This window comes from Cervus elaphus, chromosome 27 (assembly GCF_910594005.1).
Source record: "Cervus elaphus chromosome 27, mCerEla1.1, whole genome shotgun sequence".
NCBI classification, from domain to species: Eukaryota; Metazoa; Chordata; class Mammalia; order Artiodactyla; family Cervidae; genus Cervus; species Cervus elaphus.
Window position 1 is genome coordinate 49516698 of NC_057841.1, and position 19100 is coordinate 49535797.

The following is a 19100-nucleotide window of genomic DNA, read 5'->3' on the forward strand; positions in this document are numbered from 1 at the left end:
GCAACTGCCAGAAGCTTCCCATTTGCCCAACATCAAACTAGTGAGTCCTTTTCTTCCCACTGCCCCAAACGACTCTCCCCCAATCTTTCTCAACTTAGTAAATCCACCCCATTGCACAAGCCAGAAACCCAGCAGTGAACCTTAATTTTTTACTTTCCCTCACCCTTCCATATCCCTTTATTAGCATATCCAGTAACTTCCAAGTCCAAAAGAAAAATAAAAACGTTTCCAGTCTTACTTTCTCAGCTGAACCTCTGCAATAGTCAACTCGTCTTCCTGCTTTCTGCTGTTGCCCTATTATACCAACCCGTAGTACAGGCAATAGAAGGAGTTTTAAAAGTACAGGCGAGATCATGTATGTCCCTGCTCAGCGTAAAAAAAAATAACCTCTTACTGCAAAGAGTATAAAATCCAAAGTCCTCTCTGCAGCCAGTGAGGCCTGGCTTCATCTGGCCACCGTTTACATCTCCAATCTCAAGACACCTTCCCTATTGCTGACTACACACCAAAAGGCCAAACTCTTTCCTGCTTCAGCCCCCACACGGTGTTCCCTCTTCCTGAAACACTGCCCCATACTCTGCACACGGCTTTCTTCTGCTCACCTGTCAGATTTCAGCTTGAAGTCAGCACACAGAAGCCGCCATTGCCAATCTCCCTACAAAGTGGACTTCCTCCTCACAGTTCAGCTCCATCTCATCTTTTTTCCTTTCTATCAACTTTCCATAGTTGATAATTCTTACTCAGCTGAGTTTGGTTTGTCTTCCTCGCTAGCATATAATCTCCACTATGCCCATCAGTTTTGCTCATCACTGTGTTTCTTACTTCAAAAAAAAAAAAAAAAAATCAAAATCAAGCCGTGGGGCACTTCTCCAGGGGCTCAGTGGTAAGGAATCCACCTGCCAATGCAGGAGACGTGAGTTCGATCCCTGGGGTGGGAGGATCCCACATGCCGCGGAGCAACTAAATTCATAGGCCACAACTACTGAGTCTGGGCTCTAGAGTCCAGCAACCCCAACTACTGAGCGCACACACCACAGCTACTGAAGCCCACGCACTGAGCCTGTGCTCTGCAACAAGAGAAGCCACCACGATAAAAAGTCCACACATCACAACTAGAAAGTAGCCTCCACTGGCTCCAACTAGAGAAAAGCCCACACAAAGCAATGAAGACCTAGCACAGCCAAAAAATAAAATAAATAAATAAATAAAATTATTAAAAAAAAAAAAAAAGCCCAAACAAACTCTGGGACCTTTCACTAGATACTTACTGAATAAATTCATTAATGGATGAAGCACTGTATGCCTCAGTATCCTTATCCTGATCTGTAACATAGAGAATAATGCTTACCATTTTGGGGAATAAAGATGATATATGTAAACTTTTTCATAATATCTGACAGTAGTGATAATTATTTTTATTCATAAATATGGGAAGGGTAGTGTCTGTGCTACTTAAAACAGGTAACAGCAAATCACTTCACATTTTTGGGTCTTGGTTTCTTATCAAATGAAGGAACTGAATCAGAGTAGGTCTTTCAACCTCAACACCTTTGACATTTTTTACTGAAAAATGCTTTATTGTGAGAGGAGGCTGTATTATACCCTGTTGGATGTTTGGCAGCATCTATGGCCTCTACCCACTAGATGTCAGATGTACTCTTTCCCCCCAGTTGTGACAACCAAGAGTGTCTCCAGACATTGGCAAATGTCCCCCTGGGAGCAAAAATGTCCAGAGTTGAGAACAACAACTAGAGGATGCCAAAATCTTGACCTTCATGGACTTCCCTGGTAGTCCAGTGGTTAAAAATCTGCCTGCCGACGCAGGGAACATGGGTTTGATCCCTGGCCTGGGAAGACTCCACCTGCGGTGAGGCAGCTAAGCTTGTGCCCCGCAACTACAGAGCCCGTGCCCCGGGCCCATGCTCCGCAACGAGAGAAGCCACGGTAATGAGAAGCCTGTGCACCACGGCGAGAGAGCCCCCACTTGCCACAACCAGAGGAAGCCAGCAGGCGGCCACGAAGACCCTGCACACACCCCTCAAAAACCCAGAACCACCACCAAAAAGCTGGACGCTCAATACAATTAAAACGAACACCAATCAATCTGACAAACACAAACTACCAAAAGTTCAAATCAAAACAATAGTAAATCATTAAATATATCAAGAGAGAATCCCATCAACACTTAATTGAAACCCCCAGAATATCTCCACTGTCATATTAACACAGCAATTTTCTCACTTATAGTAGGCTACCAACTATCACCACTTCTGTTTGGTATTGTAGTTGGGGTCCCAGAGAGTATAATAAAGAAAAAGAAATGAAAATACAAAGACTGGTAGGGGAGAAGTAAAATTGTCATTATTTGTGGTTGACACAATTATCTATGTAGACAATTCAATTCAAAAGATTTTACAAATAAATTATTAGAATTAGCAAGTGAATGTAAGGTCAATGAATAAACACAAGGTTAACATACAAAATCTCAATTATATTTCTAAATATTAGCAATGAACAATTAAAAACAAAATTTAACAAACTACTTACAATCACATCAAGCAGGAAACAGAAGGATTAACTTAACCAAACAACTAACCTATAGTCTAGAAATTGCAAAACACTGATGAAAAATGTAAAAATAAAACTGAAATAAATGGAGATATATTCCATTTTCATACACTGGCAGCACATTAAGTTCTACCCAAATCTGTAGATTTAATGAAAGACCAATCAAACTCCTAGTGAGCCTATTTTTTTTTCGTAGAAACAGACAAGTTGATTCCAAAATTTACATGGAAAGGATGTAGAATCTTAAAAAGGACTGAATTAAAGAATGTATGCTACCAGACGTTAAGATTTATTGTAAAGCTGTAGTATTCAAGACAGTGTGAAACTGCACAAATATGAAAGAGCCACACTTATATAGTCACTTGATTTATGTCAAAGCACTAAAACATCACTGCAAATCTGTGAGGCTCTTTAAAGAATGGATCTAATGCAGTAAATGTTGCAGAAACAACGGGATATCTGTAAAGAATAAAGTGAAATTTACTTCACACAATTCAATAAAAGTCCATTCAAAACAGGCCCTAGACCTAACTGCTAAAGGCAGAACAATAAAGCTTGCAGGAGAAAACATACGGAGAATATCTTCATGACCCTGAGGTGGGCGAAAATTTCTTAAACACAACAGAGGAAAATACAAACAAATTAAGACTCCCTCAAAATTAAAAACGTCCTGTTCTCATACTGTTAAAAGAATGCAAACCACCGACAGAAATAAGATATCTCTAGGACATATATCTAACCAAAGACTTGTATACATAGCACACACAGGGCTCCAACAAACCTCTAAGGAAACTATAACCCTCAGAAAGGAAAAAAGACTTGAATGGGGAGATCGCAAAACAAGTTATCCAATGGCCAGTAAGTATGTGAAAAGGCTTCAACAACGCTACTCAGTAGGGAAATACACATTGAAACCCAGTAAGAGACTACTAAACACACCAGAAAAAACAGCCACAGTGACACAGACTGAGGAGAGACTGGTGGAACTCTGGTTCAGAGCTGGTGGGAACGTATGACTCCATAAAATCACTGTGGAAAATAACTTAGCAATATGGACTAAAGCTAAGCAGGCACTTGTCTATTATCCAGTAATTTCACTTCCAGACACAGACCCAGAAGAAATAAATGGGTATGTCCCCAAAAAACATGTACACAAATGTTCATAGCAGCTTTCTTAAGAGCCAAAAATGGAAAAATCCAAATGTCCATTACTGATTGAATAAATTGTGGAACTGCCATACAATAGACTACAATACCACAACAAAAATAAAGAACAAACAAAGCAAAAACAAAGTACTGCTACATGCAACAGCCTGGATAAATCTCAAAAGCAGACTAAAAAAAAAAAATGCTACAACTGTATGATTTCAATCATATGAAGATGGAAAACTTGCAATACTGACAGAAGTCAGAGTAATGGTTTCCCTGAGGAAGGTGTGGTACTGACTAGAACAGAGAACCTTTTAGGGTGCTGGAAATGTTTTGTATCTTGATCAGAGTGGGGGTTATGCTGCTGATTCTATGTGTCAATTTTTACTGAGCTGTACACTGACAATCTGTATACTTTACTGTATATCAGTTCAGTTCAGTTCAGTTCAGTAGCTCAGGCGTGTCCGACTCTTTGAGACCCCATGTACTGCAGCACGCCAGGCCTCCCTGTCCATCACCAACTCCCAGAGTCCACCCAAACCCATGTCCATTGAGTCAGTGATGCCATCCAACCATCTCAGCCTCTGTCGTCCTCTTCTCCTCCTGCCCTCAAATCTTTCCCTGCATCAGGGTTTTTCAAATGAGTCAGGTGAAGGTGACTTCACATCACGGTGGCCAAACTATTGGGAGTTTCAGCTTCAACATCAGTCCTTCCAATGAACACCAAGGACTGATCTCCTTTAGGATGGACTGCTTGGATCTCCTTGCAGTCCAACGTACGCTCAAGAGTCTTCTCCAACACCACAGTTCAAAAGCATCAATTCTTCGGGGCTCAGCTTTCTTTATAGTCCAACTCTCGCATCCATACATGACCACTGGAAAAACCATAGCCTTGACTAGACAGACCTTTGCTGGCAAAGTAATGTCTCTGCTTTTTAATATGCTGTCTAGGTTGGTCATAACTTTCCTTCCAATGAGTAATATTACACATCAAATTTTAAAAGATCAGTAACATTGTATTTATGTAGTTTACTCACCTAAACCTTTTACTTAGAGTGGCAAGAGTTGCCTTGATCATAAAAGAATCTCCCCAGTTAATTAAAAAATGCGTAGTGACTGACACTAAACTCAATTCTGTATTCTGTGATCTTCAAATTGGCATATAAAGTTTTCTTCGGCATGTACTAATGGAATACTTTAAATAACTCAAGTTCTTAAGTCTTCAACAATTTCTCATCTCCAGAGTGTTTTATTTTTATAGTCTGGACTTTAATTAAAAAGACTGCATAGCAGTCAGCTCTTTCAAAATGGAAAAAGCCCATAGAAATATTTATAATTTAAGCCCTGCTGCCACACTATTCTAGAATTCCTTAAGCCAGGGCTCTTAAGACAAGATTCAGGAGTTGCTGTACAAAGGCAGAAACTGATTTCTGTTGTTTTCTCCCCTCCCCTTCCCTTTTTCCCTTTCTAAGGAACTGAATATGTTAAATATAAAACTTTTTATTTTTCTTAATGAGAAGGGGATAGGAAAGCAATCCAACATTCAACAGAAACCATTTATGGGGATAAGAATCGCTTCCCAAAACACAGGAGAAACTGATTTCTGCATACCTCTAAGACTTCTGAAGGATTCTCATACCTTGTAACAATTACAGAAAGAAGTCATTAACAAAGTGTTCAAAACATAAAACTTTTTCTTTTTTTAAAGCAGCCTTCACCTCTGCATTTAAATGTGAAAGCTGTGATGTCACTTATCTTTAGTTGTAACAACATTTTAATAAGCTCCTCAAGAAGCTGGAGAATAGCTGCTCTTAATTTAGAAAAATATTTTTTTCTGTGAACTTTTCTTAGGTTAAGCAATTCCATGTAGTTTTTTCCCAAAATTCCTGGGGTCCCACAATTATACTTCTGAGAAAACATGTTACAGAAACATAACCATTGCTTAACAAACATGTTCAGAAGTTTCTTAAAAAAAATCAACTCATAAAACCTGGAAATAAGCAACAATCAGAAATATACGACACTTTTTAAAGTGGAATATGCTCTGGGAATCAAGTATGTTTTAGAAGAATATTTAAGCATATAGAAAAACTTAAAAGGCAAGTTACCACATAGCATACATACGTTCTCAGTTTTGGCTATATATATGTGCCTGGAAACAAACTAGTCATATGTTAAAATATTAACTGTAGATCTTTTAGATGGAGAATCATGGGTAATTTTGTTTATTCACATTTCTTTTTTGAGCATTTCAAAATTTCCACAATGATGTATTACTTACTTTTTAGGCTTGTTAACGCTAAGTTCATTTAGATTAAGTGATCTGCTTGCCCAGGTAGTGTTTCTCCTAATAGATAACATCAAATTTAATTAAAATTGGTCCATTACTAAAATGCTGAAGCTTTTTTTCCCTCATAGGTCAGAAGATAAAAAAAGACCTTCCTACAGGGTGGTATAAGACAACTGAGAAAATGAATGAACTGGACCTACAGGTATTCATATTGATGAATCATACATTATTTCTAGAGAAGAAAGCAAACTGATGAACATATCAAGTATAAAACATGCAAGATAATACTTTATGTATGTGTTTATATTGTCCAGAAATACTTATGTATGTGTTACAAGTATAAAGAAATGCAATGATAAACACAAAATTCACAATCCTGATTACTTTTGGGCTTTGGCTAACAAAATTGAGGAGGGATAGATATGGGATAGCAAACATGTCGATAACTTGTATTTCTTAAATTGGTTGATAGACATACGGGTATTTATTATATTATACTTTTTACCTTTTAGTACTAGGCAAAAGGAAAAAAGACAGCAATGGCTTTTAGGATTTGAATGTCTCATAGAATCCAAACCCAAATCACCTTTATTCCTTACTGGTGGTTCCTATCCTTCCCTAAAATCAATCCTTTAAAATTCAGTGCTCTCAATTTTATTCAGACATTTTAGACATATTTGTGTAACATGGAAGGCTGATGTATTTGCCTGCAGGTAATATGCCTCTAAAGCTAGTATTCAATGCAACAGGATTTAAAATCCAATGTTTATTTGCATTATAAACCTGAATAGTAATTTAACTAATTGGCGGTTCATTTGAGATGTCTATATTTGCCACTCAGAATCCAAACAGCTGTAGTCATGGGTTGGAAGGCACAGTCTCTGTGGAGACATCAATATGCAAAGACGGGCAAGACCTAAAATCCTTCTGTTAACTTTCCACCCAGCTGTTAAGTGCATTTGTGAAATTAGAGTTGACTTATAAGTGCACTATAATGCTTTAAAATGTAGTGTTTAAAAAAATCAATATGGTTAGGGAAGTGTACTAATTAAGACAGCATCCGAGCAATTACAAAGTCAGTATTATGTCAACATACATTTTTATTACCCTGAGTCTAGTATTTATCTAAGACAGAGACCTCCCAACTTCCTATTAAATATGTCCTTCCCAAATTACCAGCTAAAATCAATCAATACCTTCTCCTTGAATTCTGTGGTTCAAGAAATGAATAAAAATGTAGTAGGGGGTAAACTCAGAAGTAAGAAATAATAGCAAATTCTCTATTTCAAATGAAAACTGGTTTTGGTATAGTTACAGACCTTATTTAAGGAGCGGGTGAGATAATCCCCTGTACCTCTATCCCCAAAGAAGCTAGAAGAGAAAACTGAAGTAGGTGAAGGAAGGAAATTTTAGTACTCAAGTTACCTGGCATAGCAATGGATCTCTGGGAAATAATGTCTACTGAGCAATTATAAAAAGTGAATTTGTTTTTATTTAAACGAAGGCTTGACTATCACAGTAACTGAAAGTCACAGACAAAAGTGCATTCAGTAGTAGTATTTCCGGCCACACAGATTGTACATGAGGATAGCCATCTTCAAGATCACATAATGTGCCTAGATGTGTGAACCTTGTAACAAGTTTTAACATTCTGATTCTAGGACATATATTTACATCAAGAAGTGAATTCTACATCAAGTATAAGTTAGAATGATTATTGAATACCTTTGCACTGGTAAGAAAATGATGTTAAATTCCAAAAATTTACTAAGCTGTTAAAGATATCGTTTTTAAGTTAAAGTACCTCTATGCAATGTGTAGGACTACTTAACTTGTCATAAATTTAACGGCAAATCACACTGCTTAATATCCAACAAGAAGTAAAAGGCAAGATGAAAAATGAAAAGTTTATAAAAATGAAAAATCTATAAAAATGAAAAATCCAAGGGGAAAAATAAAATCAGTCTTATTCTAGGGCAGATCTGCAAATAAATTTTTATTCAATTTATTTTAGGAAGTAGGAGAACCAGTGTGCAGCTTGCCTTTTGGAAACAGCAGTGAGAAGTTCCTACAGGTAAAATACACAGTGAAGATTTATAACAGTTTACCTGTAGGCTACAGTTCTCCAATTTCTACTAACAGCTGCTGGAACACCTCCACTTAGATGCCCACAGTTCAAAGGACCTCACCCCAAACATATCACCTCCTGAGCCCACACAGGGCACGTTCTCCATCACACGCACTTGAGACATCTCGACGTCCTCCGCAACTCACTGTTCGATTTCACCCCTGACCCAACTGTCCATCAAATCATGTTGACACTACCAGAACCTAATTTTCTTCTTCCCTACTGCCAAAAACCCCAGATCAGACTACCACTATCACTCATCAAATACTTTCTTTGAAAAGTATGGTCAAACCTGACAACTTTTTTTGATAGCCTGGATTCTTGCTGGAGGGAGAATCACATTTACTATTTTGGGTGAATCAGCCTGGATATTATTTTCCTTCAGAGATCACAGTTAGTGAAGAATCACAGGAGTGACAATAAAAAATAAAACTCTTAGCTTAAGAGCTGCAATCTATGATTTTCTGCCCCAGAATATTGATCCTATAAACCAGAAAAACCACAGTGATCACTGTGTTTTAACATATTGATTATTAAAAAAAAAAAACTAAGACAGTAATAAATATTGTTTAACACTGATCTTGAAGTGATCTTTAAGATATTTGTTCTCATGTACAATCTAGATGGTCAGAAAGTAAAACATGTGTAACCTTACATGACAAAGACTTGAGAAGAAGGGGGGCTTCCTTGGTGGCTCAGTGGTGAAGAATTTGTCTTCCAATGCAGGAGACACAGGTTCGATCCGTGACGGGGAAGATCTCAAGTGCCTCGGAGCAACTAAGCCCGTGCAGCAGAGCCCAGGAGCCCCAACGACTGAAGTCCGCGTGCCCAGAGCCTGTGCTCCACGAGAGAAGCCACCACAATGAAGCCCTCTCACCAGAACCAGAGGGGAGCCCCTGCTCACCACAACTAGAGAAAGCTGACACAGCAATGAAGACCCAGCACAGCCCAAAATAGAGAAATATATGAATAAAATCATTTAAAGAAAAAATGAAGAAGAGAAGAAATGAGTATATGATCACATGAAAAATAATAGCTAGAGACTCACCGGAAAGCTTGATTCAGAATTTGATAATGAAAATGTTCTGGTGCCAATCCTATGACCACAGCATTAGGATCACTTGTCTGTATTCCTGAAAATAAAAAGAAAAAATTACTGAAAAATGAAATTAACAGTAATGTCACAATTTATAATAAAGCGGCTTTAGTCAACCAAGTCCACATTTTTGTTGTAGCAATAATCTGAAGCTTAAGAGATTATCCTGCCCAGTATACTTTGGAAATATGAGCTATACTTAAAAGAGAAAAAAAAAGGTCTCCTAGTATTTTTGTATATTACTTTTGCAGTCTTACAGCTACTGAGTAACTAGAAGATCTGAACTAAAGTGTAACCTGATGTTCTCAAACAATTAACAGTTTGTAACTTCAAAAAGCTTTACTGATTAAAATCAACCAGAACAGCCACAGTTCTCTATGAGCTATCAGATCAATAGCAACTGATGAGGGACTGGAAAGCTAAGAGGCAAGGAAAATTAGACTTTCTGAGCCACATAGCTGAGGCACACACTGTCATGATAAACATGGAATGTACTATAGGTCCTATAGCTTTCTACATGATACCTAATCCACATTAGTTTCACAAATATCATTCTATAATGAAAACATGTTTTAAGGTCTTGGTATCTGATGACAAGACTTTAGTTACAAGAACCAAAAGAGGGTATTCACCATCACAGTTATTAAAACTGATTGAAGGGTCTGTGTATTATTCATACGCTGATTCCTATTTGCCTCTCTTACTGCCTGCTTTTAAGCAGTCTCATTATCAATTCTACCAAAATGTGAGTAGAAAGAGCAGATATTCAAGATTTTCAATTCCCTCCTCACCAGCATACATGAGTACTGAGTAATTGGCTGAAACTTGTTGAAGGGAGAAAATAAAATCAATGGCTATAGTTAAAAGCTGAGATTTTTGTATTCTTTTTATTTTCTCCATCTACCACTAGCTAAGATATTCAACATTAGCCAAGATATTTCCATTCCCTTAAAAAACCCATCAACTCTGGGTATTTCCATGTTGCAAGTTCAGTCTTAAACTAAATAACAAAGATTTCTTCCAGACCAGGGGTTCTGCTTACATGTGCCAACTCCAGCTCACTGCTGCACAACCAGAATCTTTCTTCAAATAAAATAAAAGGTCTGGATAAAAAACTGTTTTGCAGTACTTCAGCTGGCCCAGAAATATAAATACACTAATCACAGAATGTATGTGTCATTATTTTTGGCAGCCCAGTTTCTGAATATCATTTTCATAACCACGGAATCCACTAGCTCATAAGGCCTGGTGAGGAGCAGAGCTCACCCTCTCTTGAGAGGGTAAACACTGCATACTTGCATTCCCAGCCTCTCTGCAGCTGTGGGCACTGGCCTGAGATGGAGGTTCTGCCAATCAAAAGCGCCGACCCCAGGCTCTACAACGGAAGCTAGGAACATAAAGCAACTGGGAGAATGCCACTGGAAATTCTGAGGCAGGAGGGCAAGCTGGAACTTCCAGTCTCCAGTGCCACTGGGGTCAACAGGCCAGCTGCAAAGGTCAGCATGCAGAGGCACATGGGATGCCCGATCAGTTCTGCATGTGAGGTGTTGCATACCGCTCCTTGGGGCACAACCCCGGAGACCTAACCCCCAGCCTCCGCTGGGCAGTTAGTTCTATAGGCTACTCAATCTTTTTTTTTTTGTCGCAGACATATAAAAGATAATAAAAAATGGAAAGACTAGCTCATAATGAGCCCTGATGTACCTATCACCCAGCTTTAGCTGTCACCAACATTTTGTCAATTGTATCTATGATTCTCTACATTTTCTAAAGTCTTTGAAAAGTAAATCCCAGATATCCATCATCTCACCCCTTCATATTTCAGTATATATCTTTAACTGATAAAGACCTAAAAAAAAAAAAACCACTTTAACATTATTATACCATCAGAGTTAATGATAACTTTATTTATTTTTGGCTGCATTGGGTCTTCACTGCTGTGTGTGGGCTTTTCTGCAGCTGTAGAGAGCAGGGGCTGCTCTAGTTGTGCTGTGTTCTTATTGAGGTGGCTTCTCTCGTTGGGAAGCACGGGCTCTGGGGCGCGTGGGCTTCACTAGTTGTTGTTCCCGGGATCTAGAGCACAGGCTCAACAGCTGTGGCCCACAGGCTTAGTTGCTCCATGGCATGTGGGATCTTCCTGGAGCAGGGATTGAACCTGTGTCTCCTGCACTGGCGGGTGGATTCTTTACCACTGAGCTACTAGGGAAGCCCAGTCATAATTCTTATTAATCACTCAATACCTAGTCCACATCTGAATCTCTCCAAATGTCTCGAAAACGTCTTTTTATATCTGATATGTAATGACACCTGAAAGGTCCACACTTGGTATTTCATTGTTACCCTTCACTTCTCATTCTACAGCAGCAGTCTTCTGTCAATCTTACCTACTAAAGCACCTAGATCTTGGTAACCAAATCCTACTTTCTGGATTCGGCTGACTGCTTATGATTATTATTTAACTTATTCCTTTACTCTTGTTATTTCATATAAACCAGTAACTGGATCTAGAGGTTTCGTAAGTTCACATTCAATTACTAAGCAAGGTTATTTCACAGGCAATGCTATGAATGTTCTATTGTATCACGTCATGAAGCACAAGGGATCTGGCTGTTCCTCGTCTAGTGGTGCTAAGACTGATTAGCTGGTTCAAGTGGTGTCAGCATAATCCCTGCATTCTGAACCTCCTCATCAATTCTTCACCTACTGTGTTTAAAATCTATTGACACTATTGCCTATTTCACTAGGGTTTGGCAAATGTGATTTTCTAATTCTGCCATTGCTTCTGCATTTACTAGTTAGAACTCTTCTATAAAGAACTCACTCTCATCAAATGTTTAGTTACTCTAAAATACAGTTAAAATAGGAAAGGCAGGATAAATCCTGGTTTCATTTGTCCATTTTCAGAATGAGTTACTGCCCTAACAACATCCAATAGTGACCAATAAGTTTTGTGGGGTTGAGTATCATTTTGATCATTTTGTGTATAAGATGTGTTGCAATCTATTGCAATCATTATTCTTTTTGATTCTATTTGAATTATCCCTTCAAATTGGCTTCAGTGTCCTTTAGGCATGACTTTATTAGTTTTCAATAATTTCCTTGCAAAAAATTAGCTATCCCAGACTCATACAATCCCTGCAGATCTAAAATCTCCCATTTCTTCACAGAACTAAAGTAGGAAACCATAGTCGACACTACCGTTTGACCACAGGGTTTCATTGCTTCTACGCCTTTTGAGTAGAAGATCTAGATAGTATGTATTTTTGAAAAGAACAAGGGAGTTGATTATAATATTTTTAATTCAAAATTAACACACACCTTATTTGATTTTTATATTTGTGCCTCTTTTCACTTACACTTAAAGTCTGGAGTACTAATAATACTAGTACAACTATCACTTTATCCTATAATGTATCTATAATTATAAAATAATATCAGTACTACTAATAAACACTAAGACTATTGAAAGCAGTTTTAGGTTCCTTTGCAATTCTTTTATCCTTCAATTTATCCCCTATGAATGAACTATCAGAATACTGTATTTTAAAGTCATGTAAAGTAATTCTTTGAGTGGGTTGTCATCAACTTTATATACAGTTCATTTGTTTCGATCTGTTTTTGGTTTTTAGGGATTGGCTTGTTTTTAACTTTTTAATTGTCTTTTAAATATATAAAAAATTCACCTGATTCCAATGTCAAAACTAGATAATAATGTACTTTTATTTAGAGAGATCACGTCTCCTCTTCCTGACCTCCCCCTTTAGATAACCATTTTTACTAGGTTTTCATTTATCTTCCTTCAGTTTCCTTTCACAAATATAAGACATACTCATGTAAATCTATGGCTGATTCATGTAAATGTACGGCAAAAACCACTACAATATAGTAATTAGCCTCCAACTAATAAAAATAAATGAAAAATAAATAAAAAAGAATATAAGACAAATACATTCATAGCCATTTCCCTCTCATCTTCTTACACAGAAAATGTGTAAGGTTTTCTATACCTTACTTTTTTCATTTACTATATCCTATGAAGATCACTCTTATCAGGAGACAGAATCCATCATTACTTACCTTTCAGCTACAAAGCATTCCTTTCATTTTGTGGACATATCCTAGTTTTAATCAGTTTCTTTTAATGAACATTTGGGTTGTTTCTAATCTTCTAAGGTCATAATGAGGTCCAAATAAGGTCATAATGAACAACCTTATTCATAAGCCCTTATACGTATTTGTCACTACATCTTGCAGATACAGTCCTACAAAAGGCAGTACTGCTTCACATGCAATTTTGAGAGCCACTGCCAAATTCCTCTCCACAGGAGTTGTGCCATTTTATATCCCATCAGATCTTTTAATAAATTTATTTTCTGTATAATTCAGCCAAAGCTGTTTTCTGTTTCTTGCAATAATAATTCTGATTGATATCCAGTTATATTTCCTGATAGTGTAAGTTTTGAGATTCTGCATTTATCCATGCAAACGCTTCCAAATTATTATTTACAAAGCTATAACATGGCTTTAATGTAATGTAATGATGAATTTATAATTTATACTCATTTTTTCAGTATTGTGTACTTCACTCTGAGTATCACCTATAAAAAGAAGCAATGTGGCAAAGCTTCATAACACTAGGATATTTTTCCAGAGTTTTTAGGTTTTATCCAAGAGAAAAGTCTTATTTTTCCTTGGTTGAAAATATTTCATGGTCATTGCAAAAGCTTCACACTATACAGAATGACATCTATCTTTAAACATGTTGATACTGGTTCATCTTATCTAGTCAAATTAATACAGTGGCTCCAGGAATGAGGACTGTAATGCTCATAGAAATCTTGACTTGTGTTTTTTCACACCGTGGGCCATGATCCATCAGTAAATTGTGAAACTAATCTGGATGACTCCAAGCAGCATGAAAATCACACAAGTAAACCAAGCAGAAAATGGGCTTCCCTAGTGGCTCAGATGGTAAAGAATTTGCCTGAAATGCAGGAGACCTGGGTTCGATCCCTGGGTTGCAAAGATCCCCTGGAGAAGGGAATGGCTACCAATTCCAGTATTCTTGTCTGGAGAATTTTGTGGACAGAGGAGCCTGGCAGGCTAGTCCACGTGGTTGCAGAGTCCTGAGTGACGAACACTTTCACTTTTCAAACCAAATAGAAAACACAGTACATGTCACAGAATAAGAGTAAGTATTATTTAACATGTACAAGTACACACACATGTCCTGAATTTCTATATAATGTGTTTCACTGACTGTGGGGCACAGTCAAAACAGGTTCAAGAAACACTGTATGTGTTGACTATTTCAATAAGAGGAAATCTGAATAAATGCTTCCAAACATCCAGCTTTAAGAGTGACTTGCAAGCAGACATGAAGAACTAACTTTTAAATCTTTCCACATGCCTCCTACCTTTAAAATCAGGTAGGGCCCGGTCATCAACCAGCAGCATGGGTCGGACTTGCTTCTGCTCTACCAAGTTTCTGGCTGCAGTCAGAGACGTGAATATTTCATCTTCAGAGATATCGAACTCCAGCTTTTTCAATCTTTCCAAGAGGTCTTGCTTGCTCTCTTTGGTCGTATTGGTAACAAACCTAACCATTACAGAAGTAGTACGTAACCTGGAAAAGTGTAATTCAGGTGTCAATAGGCAGCTTCTACATTCTAGCCCCATAAAACCTAATTTGGTAGCACTTGCCAAAGGTCAAAAAATGAAAGGTAAGTCACTGAGTAAGTGTTTTTATGGCCAATAGGTTTTATAACCTATCCAAAACTGCTTACAGCTTACCCACATCCTGTGGACCGCTTTACCTACAAAGGCTTATAGGCTACCTTTTCAAGGGCCTTCTATACTTCTAACTGAATTTCACTACCAGGTTAAGCAAAGAAGTGAAAACAAAGACCCAAAGCTGAGTAACCACTGTACTCACAGAATGAGGTGAAAGTTACCTTGAGATTATCTACCTAGTGTAACCTTCTGAAGGTGAGAAAACTCAGGCCTACAGGATTAATGACTGGGCTCAGCTGTACACAGCTGGGCAGCTATAGAGCTGAGACAAGAACTCTGGCCTGCATTCTGGACAGGGTCTGATCCCCTATACTAAGAGACAGAGGATACCTCAAGAGTTCTTCTTTCTTCTGAGCCAATTAGACACTGGTTAAGCCTTAATGTGCTACTAAGTTTACAAACAGAAACTACTTGGAGAAAGAAACATGTCATTTTTACAGACTGGAATGTGCATTCCCCTTTAATTACTTACATATGGGATTCTGTATGTAAAATTTCATACAAAATTTCATAATCTGCTTCTTGGAACCTAAACTGGCAATCAGGTATCAGAGGAAGTATTCATAATAGTCCAGCTTTCCTTCAAAAAAACCATTTTCTTGGTCCTACACAATGATGTGGTCACTCACCTAGAGCCAGACATCCTGGAGTGTGAAGTCAAGTGAGCCTCAGGAAGCATCACTATGAACAAAGCTAGTGGAGGTTATGGAATTCCAGCTGAGCTATTTCAAGTCCTAAAATATGACACTGTTAAAGTGCTGCATTCAGTATTTCAGCAAATTTGGAAAACTCAGCAGTGGCCACAGGACTGGAAAAGGTCAGTTTTCATTCCAATCCCAAAGAAGGGCAATGCCAAAGAAAGTTCAACTACCACACAACTGTGCTCATTTCACATGCTAGCAAGGTAATGCTCAAAATCCTTCAAGCTAGGCTTAAACAGTATGTGAACTGAGAACTTCCAGATGTATAAACTGTATTCAGAAAAGGCAGAGGAACCAGGGGTCAAATTGCCAACATTCACTGGATCATAGAGAAAGCAAAAACATCTACTTCAGCTTCACGGACTACACTAAAGCCTCTGAATGTGTGGATCACAACAAACTGTGAAACATTCTTAAAGAGATGGGAATACCAGACCACCTGACCTGCCTCTTGAGAAATCTGTATGCAGGTCAGGAAGCACCTTTTTTTTTTTTTTTTTTTAAAAAAAAGAAGCAACATTTAGAACCAGACATGAAACAACAAACTGGTTCAAAATTGGGAAAGGAGTACAACAAGGCTGTATATTGTCACCCTGCTTATTTAATTTGTACATCATGCGAAATGCTGGGTTGGATAAATGACAAGCTGGAATCAAGAGTGCCAGGAGAAATATCAACAATCTCACATATGCATATGATACCACCCTAATGGCAGAAAGTGAAGAGCAACTACAGAACTGCTTTATGAGGGTGAAAGAGGAAAATGAAAAAGATAGCTTGAAACTCAATATTCGAAAAAATAAGATCATGGCACCTGGTCCTGTCACTTCATGGCAAATAGATGGGGAAAAAGCAGAAACAGTGGCAGATTTTCTTTTCTTGGGCTCCAAAATCACTGCAGATGATGACTGCAGCCATGAAATTAAAAGACACTTGCTCGTTGGGAGAAAAGCAGTGACAAACCTAGACAGCATATTAAAAAGCAGAGACTCCATATAGTCAAAGCTATGGTATTTTCCAGTAGTCATGTATAGATGTGAGAGTTGGACCAGAAAGAAGGCTGAATGTCAAAAAATCAATGTTTTTGAATTTTGGTGCTGGAGAAGACTCTTGAAAGTCCCTTGGATAGCAAGGCGATCAAACCAGCCAATCCTATAAGAAATCAACCCTGAATATTCATTGAAGGACTAATGCTAAAACTGAAGTTCCAATACTTTGGCCACCTGATGTGAAGAGCTGACTCACTAGAAAAGACTCTGATGTGGGGAAAGACTGAGGGCAGGGGGGAAAGCGGGCCACAGAGGATAAGATGGTTGAATGGCATCACAGACTCAATGGACATGAATTTGAGCAAACTCCAGGAGATAGTGAAGGACAGGTATGTTGCAGTCCATGGGATTTGCAGAGTCAGAGACGACTTACCGACTGAACAACAAGTGTTTTAATCTAAAACTAATTTTAATTTACCTACAATTAAAATTTTTATATTAGTACCCTGTTGGACTTCCCAGGTGGCACAGTGGTAAAGAATCCATCTGCCAATGCAGGAGATGCAAGATACATGGGTCCCATCCTCGGGTTGGGAAGGTCCCCTGGAGTAGGAAATGGAAACTCAGTCCAGTATTCTTGCCTGGGAAATTCCATGGACAGAGGAGCCTGGCGGGCTACAGTCTACGAGGATGCAAAGAGTTGGACACGACTGAGCACTCATGCCCGCCACGTACATCTTATATTTTATGCCTGCCCCAAACAGATACAAGGCATAAAAGCACTGTCCATAATTTAAAATAAGCAGGAAAATAAAACATAAAAGAGATTTTTAAGCATTTACTCAAAGAGCATTCAATACCTTTATATGATTAAATAGTTCATTATAATCATGATTATCTCTATAATACCTGTGTGGTGGCTTTGCCTAAAAACACATTAAATTTGTTTTATGTGCTTAAAATCTCTCAAAAGAAACTGAATACCTTATTATAACTATTCTCCGAAAAATGAACAAGTGTTAAGTACTGAAATGACCATATTATTTCTAACAAGAACTTAAAAAAAACCTTTCTTTTTGCTAGTCGCTCAACTTCCCTTAAGCTATTTGTTTCCACAGAAACCAGAACTGGCAGTGACAGTATAGGATCTCTCTGGGACGGAGACCCGCCTGTGCCAGTGAGAGGACAATCTGTAGGCTCTGGCCCCTCCAGAATGGCAGGCTCACAGGTTACAGATGTACTTAGAGTGTCATTCATTATTCACCAGAAATAAGACTTTTCTATCCATCCGGAGCAGAAAGCTCATCTCCGAAGCAGTACAAGCACTTGTCCCACAGGAGAGCAGACTGAAACAGGTAACCTTTTCCCTAGAAAGCCTGAGAGAGACCACGGCAAGGAGCCTAGAGAAAGGCCCACTCTCCAACTGATCTAATTTGAGCCTTCAACAACATGTTGCTGTCCGCCTGTAAAAGAACACCATGACTCCCAGCTGCATCAACGGCTTCCCACTGATGCCTACCAGGTCTAAAACCTCCTCACACTTGCTGATGCCCCTCGTGGAGAGAATGCCAAGTGGGTGTTGCTCTCTTGCCACAACACCTGCACTGTTACTAGTCACGAGATTCCCTGAACAAGAGCAGACTATGAATGCTGGAAGGTGTAGAATGATAAAGCACTACATGCTAAGTATTGCTGACTTTAAAACCTCCTCTAAATTATTTTAAGGTAAGATGCTAAATAACATTACTAGTTCTGTTATGCATGCGTGCTCAGCTGTGTCCGACTCTGTCTGACCATACGGACTGCACCCCACCAAGCTCCTTGGTCCACGGAAGGTTCCAGGCAAGAATACCGGAGTGCGTTGCCATTTCTTTCCGAGGGGATCGACAGAGGAATCAAACCCACACCTCCTGTGTCTCCTGCACTGGCAGATGGATTCTTTATCACCGAGCCACCAAGGAAGTCCCACTTCTCCTCTGCTGAGGAGTATTCTTTCCAGGATACTCAGAAACAAATATTCACATTCAGTTCAGTTCACACACTTTTCTACAATATACATTTTTTAATCTAGACTTTTGGTAAGCGATGCATCAGAAATATAAGACAATCTTCACCCTTCAAAAGCATTAAATTTAGTTAATGGAGATAATTCTAAAATTTCAAGTCCCTTAATTAAATTTTATTTGAGCAGCTGCACACCCAGTGCTAGATCTTAGCTGAAGGAGTGGGCAGAACTATGTCTTGGTGTATGTGTGTGTTTCATTTTGTGATTCCAGGATTCATCTGCGATTTTTCCATTGCTACTTATTCCACATTTTCGAATTTCGAGCTTTCATTCCCAAATTTACATTACTCAGAAAAAAAGACACACATGAAGAGGAAAAGA

General features: G+C 38.4%; 1 protein-coding gene across 6 annotated transcripts in view; it reads right to left on the reverse strand.

Annotated features, from left to right (window-relative positions):
- The window catches only part of HDHD2 (haloacid dehalogenase like hydrolase domain containing 2), a 44236-nt gene that overhangs the window by 13562 nt on the left and 11574 nt on the right, over positions 1-19100 (reverse strand). For all 6 annotated transcript variants that reach the window (XM_043888864.1, XM_043888865.1, XM_043888866.1 and 3 more), the window contains 2 exons: positions 14649-14857; positions 9184-9268 (listed from right to left, as the gene is read on the reverse strand). In XM_043888864.1, coding sequence (XP_043744799.1) covers positions 9184-9268; positions 14649-14857 — 294 coding nt within the window. The remainder of the gene's footprint in view (positions 1-9183; positions 9269-14648; positions 14858-19100) is intronic.